This window comes from Mesoplodon mirus (genome assembly GCF_964341445.2).
Source record: "Mesoplodon mirus genome assembly, chromosome: 1".
In the NCBI taxonomy this organism is placed as follows: domain Eukaryota; kingdom Metazoa; phylum Chordata; class Mammalia; order Artiodactyla; family Ziphiidae; genus Mesoplodon; species Mesoplodon mirus.
The window spans coordinates 221,175,106-221,187,739 of NC_138976.1; the positions used below are offsets into that span (position 1 = coordinate 221,175,106).

A 12,634-nucleotide genomic window follows, 5' to 3' on the forward strand; every position below is an offset into this window, starting at 1 on the left:
ATCTTGGAAGCCTCGGTCTCCAGGGTCAGGACCGGAAACAGATTAGGTACAAGGTGAGACCAGTCTCCCGGAAGGTTTTGCTCAAGTGATTGGGAGAGACTGCTGGGTATTCCTCCAGACACCCATCTTATAATGGGTCAATCTGCACTGTGTATGGCCTCTGAGGAATGCTCCCTCATTGCGCTGTAGAAAAGAGGAAGAGAAATTTCGAGGGCCAGAGGCAAGAGAAATTTTATCCCCTCTATACATCTATATAGTGAAAAATGATTTCATCCAAGAAATGCAGTATTTCACCTTTAGGTCATTTCACCCTTAGCAGAATAGAGGCTGGTGAATGTATCTGTACGGTTACTTGCCTAAGCAAATGAGTTGGAGGTCTCCAAGGGAACTGGCCTCCATCTGTCGTTTCTCGTATTTTAAAGGGGAAATCAATGACGGGTGGACTGAACTCTCTCTCATCCTTGGAGACAAAGCCCAAGTATTCCCATTCCAGCATTTTGCTCTCAGGTTTTCTTTTCTAGAAGAGTTCAAGACCTTTTGGTCTTAGCTTGATTTTTTAATCTCACCTCTCAATTTTTTTTTCTAGTAATGAAATCCCTTCTTCAAGCATAGTTTATACAGAACCACAACACATGAAGCAGAAAAAACTCAGAACTTTATTACCAGCATGTATTTATTTTATAACTTCACATTTATAACACTTTACTTTGCATACTGTGACTACATGAGAACAACAAGGCCATTTTCATGACTACAAAAAACACATGAAATCAGGGTGTACAGGATGACAGTTGTATCACTTTAGTTGAACAGTACTGAAAAATATAACTTAGATAAATGATCACAAATGGCACCTCTTTAAAAAATGTCTTTCTTACAATCTCAGGATATTCTTCAGTTAAAATTATTCACGATCGGAAAGAAGTTATTTCTTATAATCACTAACAATAGTCAACAATGGCTGGAAAATTTATCACAAAGATAACAGACAACAAGCACTCAAACTTAACCACAAGAGCCAAAACGGTGTCTAATGCAATGTTGTCACAACCTCACAGGCAGATTACATATTTACTTGTTACTGCAGGACGGTTAGAAAAGGAAGAGAGCATGCGTTGACTGGACAATAAGCATTGTGAAAATAATAAAAAGAGTCTCGATGTATTGAGGGCTTTCTATGTTCCAGACATCACACTAAGTGCTTAAAAGGCATTATGTCATTTGATCTTAGCAACAACCCTGTTCTATTGTCCTCCCATTTTTCTGATGAGGAAACTGCTATTTCAAGAAGTTAAGCCACTTGTTTATTGTACATACAAAGCTACCATGATGCTATACATCAGTTGTGTTGGAGCCTTGCCTAGCATTTAACTGAATGATGCTCATTTATGCTTGAAGCACACTTGACGTCACAGGACGTGCACGGCCTGATTTAAACACCTCTGACATGCTATGGCTTCCTTAATCTATGAAGAATTAAAATAAGCTTGGATGTGTGCTCACGTATCGCAAGGGAACCTTTCTTCCAAGGTCTGTACAAAATGAGTCAATCTGAAAACAAAAGCAAGCCTGTTGGTAAATGCCAGCGTGTTAAAATTCGGTTATCAACACACTTGCGTCTATCTGTTACTTATTAGAGATTTAAAGAGTTTAACATACATTTTCAAGAGAGAACTGCTGAAAAGTCCCTGCAGAACTACAAAGCACAATTTGAAAACCGCGATCACGGTGGAGAGAGGACTAGCCAGTGTCAGAGAGGTCTGCACTTCCATCTGGGCTCTGCTACCTGACAGCATTTTGATGTCGAGCAGACCATGTAACCCATCTGAGGTTTTTTTCCCATCTCTTTTAAAATGAGCCTAATTATACCACACTGGGGGTGCTGTACCCATAAAATGACATATGTGTAAAGTGCCCAGAACAGAGCAGGTCCTCAGTCACTGTGAGCTCTCCTCCTCTCCTCTTTGCCCTTTGTTGCCACTAAAACTCCTCCTCTGTATCCAGGCTGGCCCGAATCCAAACGTGGCCTGCACAGCCCCATGCTCTGTCAGGCCCTCCTGTGATGTCTACTCTTTCTTGAGGATGTCCCTCACACGGTGGACCTCTGTGTCCTCAGGGCCCAACACACTGCCTGGAACCATCTATCTGACACCCAGCAGAGAAGCGGGAAGTGCTTCCCAAGTAAGAAAAGAGAGAAACCTAGGGCTTCCCTGGTGGCGCAGTGGTTGAGAGTCCGCCTGCCGATGCAGGGGACGCGGGTTCGTGCCCTGGTCCGGGAGGATCCCACATGCCACGGAACAGCTGGGCCCGTGAGCCATGGCCGCTGAGCCTGCGCGTCCAGAGCCTGTGCTCCACAACGGGAGAGGCCACAACAGTGAGAGGCCCACGTACCGCAAAAAAAAAAAAAAAAAAAAAAAAAAGAAAAGAGAGAAACCTAAGATAGAGATGTCGTGCTCATTTGGCAACGACACTTCTCTTGGCTTCTATTGGCGCCGTGAACTTGTTTACACGTAAGGTTATTTAGCTTTTCGTACTCGGAGGCTATGTTCTCCCTGAGAGCAGGGCCGGGCTGGTAGGTCTGTGACCGTTAGCTCTTCCAACACTGCCTCACGTGGCTTGGTACTCAGAGATGTGTACTCGGTCCTCTTGCTGATGTGAGAAAGGAAAACACTTGATAACTCAGAGAGCTTGGATTCTTACATAGATGACAAAAGATTTGTTTTTTTCTCACATCATTTCTTTCTTTTGGTCTGTTGGGGGGTATTTAAAGGAAACCTGGTTCAGATTGCTTTAGGCGTACTATCTCGTATTTGGAATTTAATTTTTTGTTTATTAATAGTCTATGTAGGGTCCAAAAAACTCTCAGATATTTTTTTGCTTAGAAAGAAGAATCAAGACCGGGCTTGAATGCCTTGATTTCAACTGTGTAAATGAGAGAAAAAAAAAAGACTGAAAAGGTCTTAGCCTGGTAAAATGGCTGCCTCTCCCCCTGCCGGCTGTGAGTCCCCCTGTGAGTTGGGTTTTAGTCATTGGCCCTGTTATCCCAGTGGCCTGAGCCATCCCCATCTTCCGGCTCTTGAGTATTCTCATTTTCGAAAGAGGCCTCTTCCTCCTCTTCCTCGCGGATGACCTTCATTAAGTCCAGGAAGCTGGGAGGAGGCCCCTGGTCTCTCAGCTCCCTGAGCCTGCACCAGAGGATCTCACTGAGGCTCGCCCCGGCCATGACCTGCTCCAGGCGGACCTGGTCCGCGATGCTCCTCGGGATGGCCCGCTTCTCCACAGCCCTCCGCAGCAGGGCTTCTAGCCGTAACACGTACGCTGAGACCTTCTCTCCTTCCTCCTGATAGGTCTTCAGGTATTTCACCTGGGAGGTCCTGCGACTCTCCAGGCTTCCAAACACTTGCTTAAATGCTTCCAAACACTCCTCCACACTTATGGACGGGTTGTCTGCCTGGACTATGTGCATGAGGTCCAGGGCAGGGCCACGAAGGCTTTCCATCAACCATCTTTTCTTTTCTGCCTCTGCTACCGGCCACTCTTTGACTATCTCGGTGGCCTGTTCCAACCAGATTTCAAAGGGCTCTTCCTCTGGGGCGGGCACAGCGCTCCCCGAGAACACTCTCAGTTTCCGGTACCTCATGGGGAGCAAAGGCTGAGGGGCGTGTGCTATTGCCTGTCCCAGCAGATGGGCCAATAACTCTGGTAAGACACGGGGCATGGCCGCTGGAGACACTCCCTCGTGCCCAAGCGCTCGGAACATTCCCGAGACCGTCTGCCCCTCTTTCTCCAGAAAGAGGTTCAGTCTTTCAAGAAATTCAGTGTCCTGGTTAGGGGTCTTAAAGATCACTTTCCAGATACCCCCCTTTCCCCGAACCTCGCTGGGGATCACGGAGACGTCGGTGTCCTCCAGAAGCTCTACCAACACAGCATTGGCATTCTCCTGCTTCCTGAATATTTTGCCAAGCACTCTATACCTGCCCAGAGACTTTAAAGTCTCCTGGAGGACCTCCTGAATCTCGGCTTCATTGCAGCCCACTGGTATCCCCGTGACCATCAGTGATTTCTGATCATCCACACTCATGATCCTACACCAGTCCTCCAACAGGGCCAGTGCCATTGCCCCAGATATTGACTCGCTTGAACTCTATGGCTACAGATTAGTTTGTGGGGTAGATGGGCATTGCCTTAGAATTGAGAATATCCTGGATGAACTTCTAAACTTATAACCCACCAGTGAATGGGTCCTAGGTCCTAGTTTTCTGTACCAATAACCCTCACTGCTCAGTGGCAAGAGCTCGGCACTTTCCGTGCAGTCTCCAGACCTGACCCAAGCTGGGTGGTTAGTATCTCAGTTATGACAGGACCACGGCCTGTGGCTCTGCAGCCCAGTGGCTGCTGTTTCTCTCACGCAGCCACGTGGTGGGGCTGCCCCATCGGAAGCGTGTGCAAGAGCTGTTTGCACTGCCCTCTGGGTCTCCGCTGCCTCACCTCTCTCTAGCCAGTGGGGAGTCGCCTTCACTCTTGCACCCAGAACTCCTGGAGGGAAGTCTCCCAGCAGAGTGGCTTGGGCTCCTAGGGAAACAAGGCTCAGTTTTACCACACAGCCCTCTCCTTCCCGGGAAGCATCAGTACCTGGTTAGGGATGGAAGTGGGGGGTAGACCAGGGATTCTGCCTCCCATTGTATTTGAGTCTTCTTTGCTTACAGTGACTTTTTCGTTCTCTTGGGGACCCTCCTGCAATCAGGCTTCCCCACCATATGCTCATCAGGCATGCCAATGAATGGAGCCCCAGTTGTGGACAGGGCCAAGATTTTTCCCGCGTGAAGAATGAAATCAGGAGAAATGACTAGATACCTGTTTGTGCATTCCAAAACGTTCCATGACAGCCACGGAGCTTATGTATTCTGCTTGTAGCACAGGAAGATGTCACCCAACTCTGCACAATGGCGTGTCTGGGTTTCTCTCAGCTCCAGCCAAGCCAAGCCGCCCTGTATAAATATAATAATAGTGTACTTTTATGACTCGATAATATCCAATGTGAAGACTGTTAATGCACTTATTCAAAAATATGACTATCCTTTACAGTTTAATAAAATCTACTAAACAATATTGAGTTGCTTCATTTCTTTGATTAAAAAATCCGATTAGGAAACACTGAAACTTTTAAAATCAATTTAATAGAGGTTTAGCAATATAACTTATATAATATACTTTAATATAATGACATAGATACAACAATTTAATAGGTTTAACAATTTAAAAAATCTCAGAGCCAAATAAACTTGGAGTTATGAATTAATTCTCTTTGGTTATGCCTGGCTATGCTTTGCAAATGCATAACTAGGGGTTTCTTTTGCTATAAATGTTAAGTTAGTAACATGATGCTTTCTTCGTAGCATCTGAACTTGAATGGGTCATTTGAGGACAAAGAAAAAAAGAGGAGGCAAGTCTGTGTCGAGCCGGTGGCGACTGGGTAATGTAAAAAGGGAAGAGCGTCTATCTCCCGTTGCTGTCGTGGAGTGTGTGTTAAAGGGCTATGACCATTTTTCCCCTAAAAATCTCCATCAGTCCAAATGGGGTCCATATGCCACAGACGCCAATCTGCAGCTACAGCGGCAGCTGCTGCAGGCACATTTCCCGAGTCCTTCTGGAAGGTTGAAAGGAGGGTGCATGCCAGAGGGCGGGGAGGGCAAAATGCTAGATCGCGTCCTCGCCCAGCAGCTCCAGGGATCTGAGTCCAGTGACACCTCCCTCCATGCCTCACGGTCCTCTTCTAAGTTATGGGGGTGACCTTCCTCCCCGTTATAATATTTAGGGGAAACATGAGATGTCATAAGGCATCAGATACCCAGGAAGAAACATCTCCAAGGTCTACATAACTGTCACGCTGAAGTTAGGCTACCTTTGGGTGGCTTCTTCCTCCAAAGGCAATCTCTACCTGCAATGCAACCTTCAAATAAAAAGACGGCAAGCGAAACGTCCCTGATACACAATAAGGCCAGGATTGGAAATATTTGGATATGGGGGAAAAAAATGAGAAGATCTTGTCTTTTCTCACACAAAGATAGGATAAGTTGGAAAAGGAACCAAACATTCAGGTGGAAGACCCCACTGGAATTGCTGGATCATTTAACTAGATAGTTACCTTGGACAAAGCATCTAACTCTGTTTCCTACCCTGGAGCCCTTGAAAGTGGTTATAAGGAAGCACTCATGTCAGGGGGATGCAGGGAGTAGGAAATGAGGTAATTCGTGTGGAAGCCCTTTATTCAAATGCAAAGCACATCTGGTGCGAAGTCCCAGTGCCTGCCTTTGGTTCCCTCATCCCCCTGCATGCGGACATTCCTCTCTCCTTCCTCCTCTCCTTCTTATCCGTAGACTCCTGCCCACCTATCATGGTGGGCTTATCTTCAAGCTGGGATTGGTTGTCCTCCAAATTGAACTCCATTCGCCCAACTATCCCTCACAATTGTGGAGGAGGGCAGGGTATCCGCATTTAATCCTGCCAGGGGCAAGGGAGGACAATGGTACAGAATATTCGGTTGCTCTGCCCGGCGCGACGCTCCTGCGGTCAACAGTTTCCCAACCCAAACCCGCCCTGGTTACTGAGCATGCCCAGAGCTCCTATTCGAGCCAGCAAAGGGATGCGCATCATTTCTGCGGGGTTTTGCCACTGTGGAGAGAGGGGCGGGGCTGTAATCCACCCTGGACAGGGACTGAGACATGGCAAATACACGGGGATAGGAGTAAGCAATGGCGGACCCTCAGAGGCCGTGTTACTGTCACTCATCAAGATGCCTTCTGATGCCACCAACCCGGTGGCTGTGGCCGATCTACTCGCGCAGACACACCAAGTCTCCATACATCTTTCCCCTGCTCGGCCTCGCACAATTCAAGGCAATCATCACCCCATCGCCTTACCCTGCCCTAGACGCACGCGCACTAACGCCCCAGGCGCTCGGCTTCTGGCATCGTAGGAAACCCCGCGGCTCTGACGCAGTCCTCTACAGGGGCGGTGGAACGAGGTGGGGCGCCCCGGGCGCCGAGAAGGGCTGGAGATTTGGGGAGTGGGCTTCAGTGTGTATCTTTCCGCCTTCTTTGGCGGGGGAGCGGGACGGAAGATACCAAAGGAAGACATTCTGCTGGGCCCTGCTTGGCGCACTGGCACAATTACGGTACACAGCGCCCTCAGGCAATATAGCGGGCCTGCGTCCTACCTCACGATACACCTAAGGGGCCGTGCTGGGCTGGAATTTGCAGACTTCACGCTTTGCTACACTCGCACAGAACGCAGACCTAGGTCTCTCTCTCCATACCCACCCCCTCCGTATTTGCTACGCCCTTGTGTCTCTCTCCGCCATGCTGCGCGCCCCCCTACCGCCGTGGGTGCAGTTAAGTGAGGGCCTTGTTTCAATCTCTGCTCCCAGTAGCCCACCAAGGCCCGTGGTTAGACTGAAGCTTTGGTGTCCGCGCCTCGTATGGTCCCCACGTTTCCGCGCGGCCTGCACCATGCCTCCCCCACCTTCAGCGCCGCCCCTTCCTCTGCCCCCCACGCCGGTGTCCTGGCGCCTGCCAGTGCGTGCCCCTTTCCCCATCCATCAGCTCACACCCGGGGTAAGAGGGAGGGAGCGCTCCCCACGGTGAGCCCTCATCGCTGGCCCACCTCCGCAATGCGGTGGGGGAGAGGTGCCTGGGCCAGGCAGGTCTGGGAGCGGGGCGCGGGGGCCAGGCACTGCGCCCCACGATCTTCGCCCCCGCGTGCCCTGCCCCCTACTCACCCTGGCGCCGAGAGCGGTCAGCGGGCCCTCAGCTCCGCATCCATTAGTCGGTGGTCTGGCAGCTTCACTTCCGGAGCGCGGGGCCCTCGGCTGCGCGGCCCTCCCCTGCCTCCCCGCCTCTGCGCCCCTCCCGGAGCCCCGCCCCGCCCCCGCCCCGCCCGCGCCTCCCTCCTCCCGCAGCTGCCGGGAGCTGGCAGCCTCTCCAGTCTCGCTGCCGCAGCGGCCACCCTCCCAGACCCAACTTTGCTGCTCGCCAGAGCTCGCGCGGCGGCGGCGGGGGGCGTGGGCAGGGAGGGGAGAAAGCGGGGTCAGGAGGAGGGACCGGGAGGGGTGGGTCACTCGCTCGCCAGCCCTCCTTCCTTTCTGTACACCTTGCGGGAGGCAGAGAGCGGCAGCCGCGGCAGCAGCCGGGGGCTTGGTGCATAGAGACAGGCAGACTTAGGGACCGGCAGACGGACTGACGGACGGAGAGGACCCTCCCCAAGCCTCCCCACGCCATGGCTGAGAGGAAGCAATCCGGGAAGGCGGCAGAGGACGAAGAGGTCCCTGCCTTTTTTAAAAACCTGGGCTCAGGCAGCCCCAAGCCTCGGCAGAAATTCTGTGGCATGTTCTGCCCGGTGGAAGGGTCCTCAGAGAACAAGACCATCGACTTCGACTCGCTGTCGGTGGGCCGGGGCTCGGGGCAGGTGGTGGCTCAGCAGCGGGACGTCGCCCACTTGGGCCCGGACCCGCAGCCGCCGTACTCCCGGCAGGGCCGGCGCGCCGGCGGGGAGCCATCTGTTGAATCGGGCCGGAAGGTGGAGATCCGGCGGGCCTCGGGCAAGGAAGCCCTGCAGAACATCAATGACCAGGTTGGTACGGGTGGGAGGCGGTGTTTGAGACAGAGGATGGGGCGTGGGGATCGCCCCTGCCTCGCCCCCTTCCAGTTCGGTGGAGAACCGAGGATCCCAGCGTGCCCACCGTCCTGCCCCGCCTCGAACATTGCTTCCCTGCATGTGCATACGCACCCCACCCTACCCGGCCCTGCGTGCAGGGTGCCGAGGGGCTCGGGCTCGCTGGTGGGCGGCTGTGTGCCCACAAAGGCTGCCCGCGCCTCCCTGGGCCTGGGAAGGAGGGGGTGGGGGTAAAGGATGGGCCTATCTCAGGCTGGGGGGGGGGGCGGTGGTGTCTCTTGGTTGGAGGGGGAGGGGATGGGCCGCGGTTCCATTCTTCTTAAATCCTCCCGGGCGGCTTCCAATTGCAGCTGCGGCTGGCTGCCCCACCCTTTTTCGATGCAGCTCCGAGCGTGCAGTGGAGGGTTCGCGTACAGGCCGGCGGGCTCCCCGGGGGTCGGGAGGGGCGGGGGCCTCGACGGCTGCTCCCCGCCGCGCCCCGCGAGCTTTCCCAGCGCTTCTCCTCCGGCGCCCTCAGCGCTCGTGGCCCAAGCTCGTAGGCAAGGACCATGGTCAGCGCCTCCCCGGACCGCAAGGGAGAATCTATCTCAGCACCCTGACTCCTGTTCGCACCGCGAGAAGAACCCGAGAGGCAGTGGAGTCACGCGAGGAAACCGCGACGCTCCTAAATAGCCCATGTGGAGAACAAAGTTCCGCTAAGTATCTCAGCAAGGGTTTCCCAGAGCGCTCCCCCCGGCCACTATTTGGGAGGGGCTTTGGGGATGGGGACTGCGTGGATTATATTCAAAGGGTAAAAAGAAAAGAAAAGGGAAAAACCCTCACATTTTGAATAGGCTGTCACAGATGGATTAGACCCCCCTATACTGTGTTAATGAGGAAACAAAGAAGACCAATTTGGTAAACCTAATTTCGGAAGACGTTTATCTCTGGCAAATATGTACAGTGTGCATTTTAAGTCTTCTCATACCACGTGTTTTTTTCTTTATCAGGGTGACCTTCATACTTGTGCAATTCTTTTCCCCTCAGCCTTAATTTCTCAAGTGATAAATTACAGTGTGAAAGGTTTCAGCACTTGTTTGCTGTTTATCTCCCATGCCCGTTGGGGAAGACAAGAAATCAATGATTGATTATTTATTGAATACCTATTGTGTGCCTTGCTTTTCTGGGTCAGGTGAAGGTTAGCTATTAAAAGTTCAAGGTGATTTCTTCTTAAGGGTCTTCCAGAGTAGTTGGGAGTGGTCTATACCTATCCACCGAGTGATAATAAGTGCATTTAGGTTGTAGGCATACAGTGAAATCATCAGAGAACAACTAAGGGTTGATGACAATGGTCTGAACACGTTACTGTTTCGTGGTGTGGCACAGAGTTTTGCAGCTTTTGACTTCTGTAGGATCAATTCTAGGAGAGACAAACCATTTGCTGTCACTTTCAAATGACAGCTAATTACTTAATTGATTCCTCCTTCCCCAGCGCTGTCCTCTGATTTATACACATGGGAAGGAGGTACCTGCTACCCATACTTCACTATGAGTCAACTGGGAGAACTTAATCCAAGAAGTCACTTTGTTCCAAGTGATCAGACAATCAAAGTAAAAGTTCCTAATAATCTGACTTATACTGAAAGCTGAGTGATGTGAAATACACTGGGTGAGGACCACACCCAATGAGTGATTGTGTAGCATACTGGTGTAATACCCTCATCTTCAACTCGTTGTGATGGTAATTCTAATGTCCTAAAGGAAGCAGAAAAATGCCTTGAGATAAGGAAGAAATCATCTAAAAAATGGCAGATCAGAGGGCAGAGGTTGAAAGTGACCGCCTTTATAATGTTGGCAGTGAATTACAACTCAAGTTGGAGAGGCAAAGTTTCACTGGGTTGAATAACACATCTCTTTTCCTGCCCACGTAGAAGCTTGGATGTTTGATCATCAGAGCTGCTTGTTTGCACGCTCTCTGAATTTAGTAGAAATTCTAAATTGTAGACCTAGGGCACGTGGAGGGGGAGATTGGAAGAGGAAATACCCAACCAATACCCCAGGCAGTTTTAGCCTCTGCAAACACACATTTGCTTTAGGTATCCAGTTACTAGTAACAGAGGGATTCTGGCTTGGTCTTTCGGCAGCCTTCCCTGGATTTTCATTTTCAATGTTGCCTTATCACATAACGGCTGTTCCTGTGGGATTTTTTTCATGCATGACTACGAGCTTTTACCAGGACTGGTCTGTTTACCAGGATCAGTGTTTGAAGATTTCATGTCTATACAAGAGAGAAAAGGAATTTGGGGTTGTGTATCTATCTCTATCTCTATCTATGTATATAGTAATGCTTATTTCCAAAAGCATGGTTGAACCCACCACTTTGACTGAATTGAGTAGCCATTACTTAGTTTTCAGCTAACGAGCAGGGTAACTGCCAGCATTCCAGGGCATTCCTATCTGAAGTCCTGGAACAGAGAGAGGTGGAGGAGAACTAGAGTGAGTGGATCCTGGGTTCCCTGACTCATGCCTCCCTCCTCCCCTGAATCTGTACTTACATGTGTCGTTATTGTATGGTCAGAAGTGGCTTTGTCCACCTGTCGCTCTAGAGGTCCTGCTGTTCTTCTAGCAAGGCTTTGGGAAGGGAGGGTACAGGCTTCCTAAGCTCAGACGCCACATGGCTTGTGGGAGATGAGGGGAGGTGGACCACCTGCATTTGCATTTGCAGGTGTGAACAAGTTGGCACCAGAAAGCAATGGGTGTGGCTTGGGCTGGGTTGGTAGATGGTGGTGAAAGGAAAGAGCCGGTGTAGTGAATGTGGATGAGGAAGGCTATCTCATTACTCTCTTTTTCCTTTGTGTCCTTGGGGATGTCCACCTTGGGCTGCAGTGAGATTAAGTTGATCACCACCTGTGAAGGACTCTGAGCCTTTTAGAATAGAGAGCAGCATGGTTGGCCTAATTCTCCTGGCTAGTGCCCAGGGGTCCCTCCGCCTCCCCTCTTCTTCCTAGGAATTCCCTCCATTCCACCTCGGACACAGTTTAGCCAGAACCAACTGTTCAGCCAGGGATACTGGATCATGAGCATCCCTTCCAAAGGGGCTCCCAGGCTCTTTTCCCAGCAGCAAACAACCTGCATAGACTAGAGTGTCAGGGGAGTGATTCTCCACTTCCCTAGGGCAGGTGCCAGTGAGTGACCTATACAAGAGGGCTGCTGAACTTGACAAAATCCCCAAGACTGTAAAATGTTTTCTGATAGTCCCTTCCATTCCATGCCCCCATCCCTTCTCCCCAGGTCGATTATCTTCCCAGCCCTAGATGCCCAGTGATTCTGCTGCCCTCTTACTGTTCAATGCCACTCCTACACCATCCTGATGATGATGCTTTTTCTAGATCTTTCTTTCTCCAAAAGCAATGAGTTCTGAAATCACTCTTCTCCTTTCCCGCTCTCCCCCACCCCACCTTCTCCCATTCAAAAATCTCTTCTCGGGACTTCCCTGGTGGTCCAGTGGTTAAGACTTCGCTTTCCAATGCAGGGGGTGTGGGTTCGATCCCTGGTCAGGGAGCTAAGATCCCACATGCCTCGTGGCCAAAATACCGAAACATAAAACAGAAGCAATATTGTAACAAATTCAATAAAGACTTTAAAAATGGTCCACATTAAAAAAAATCTCTTCTTCATATTAATCTTAGCTAGAGAGAAATCCCAATGATTGAAGGCATCCATCTCTTATGTGAGTAACTGATACACAGGTTGTCCCCAGAGATACTTGTTTGATAATAGACTAGCCTGTTCAACAAAATAGATGTCTCGTTAGTGGGATGTGTGGTAGAGATTTGGCTAGGAGCCTAGAACAAGGGCATTAATTTGATATTTTAGAGGCCACATCATCTCAAAAGGGGAGACAAATATGAACATTCATGTGTCCTGGATTCCAAAATACCTAGGACCCATCTGGGTTTGAAGGAGGAGGGTACTTGGGGAGGAG

General features: G+C 50.5%; 1 protein-coding gene across 1 annotated transcript; it reads right to left on the reverse strand.

Annotated features, from left to right (window-relative positions):
• Window positions 1-637: 637 nt before the first annotated feature.
• PNMA2 (PNMA family member 2) lies at window positions 638-7,985 on the reverse strand. Its single transcript, XM_082622181.1, has 3 exons — window positions 7,778-7,985; window positions 4,855-4,988; window positions 638-4,572 (listed from the first exon to the last, which is right to left on the reverse strand). The coding sequence occupies exon 3, from the start codon at window positions 4,115-4,117 to the stop codon at window positions 3,023-3,025; it is 1,095 nt and encodes a 364-aa protein (XP_082478307.1). The 5' UTR covers window positions 4,118-4,572; window positions 4,855-4,988; window positions 7,778-7,985; the 3' UTR covers window positions 638-3,022.
• Window positions 7,986-12,634: the final 4,649 nt, after the last annotated feature.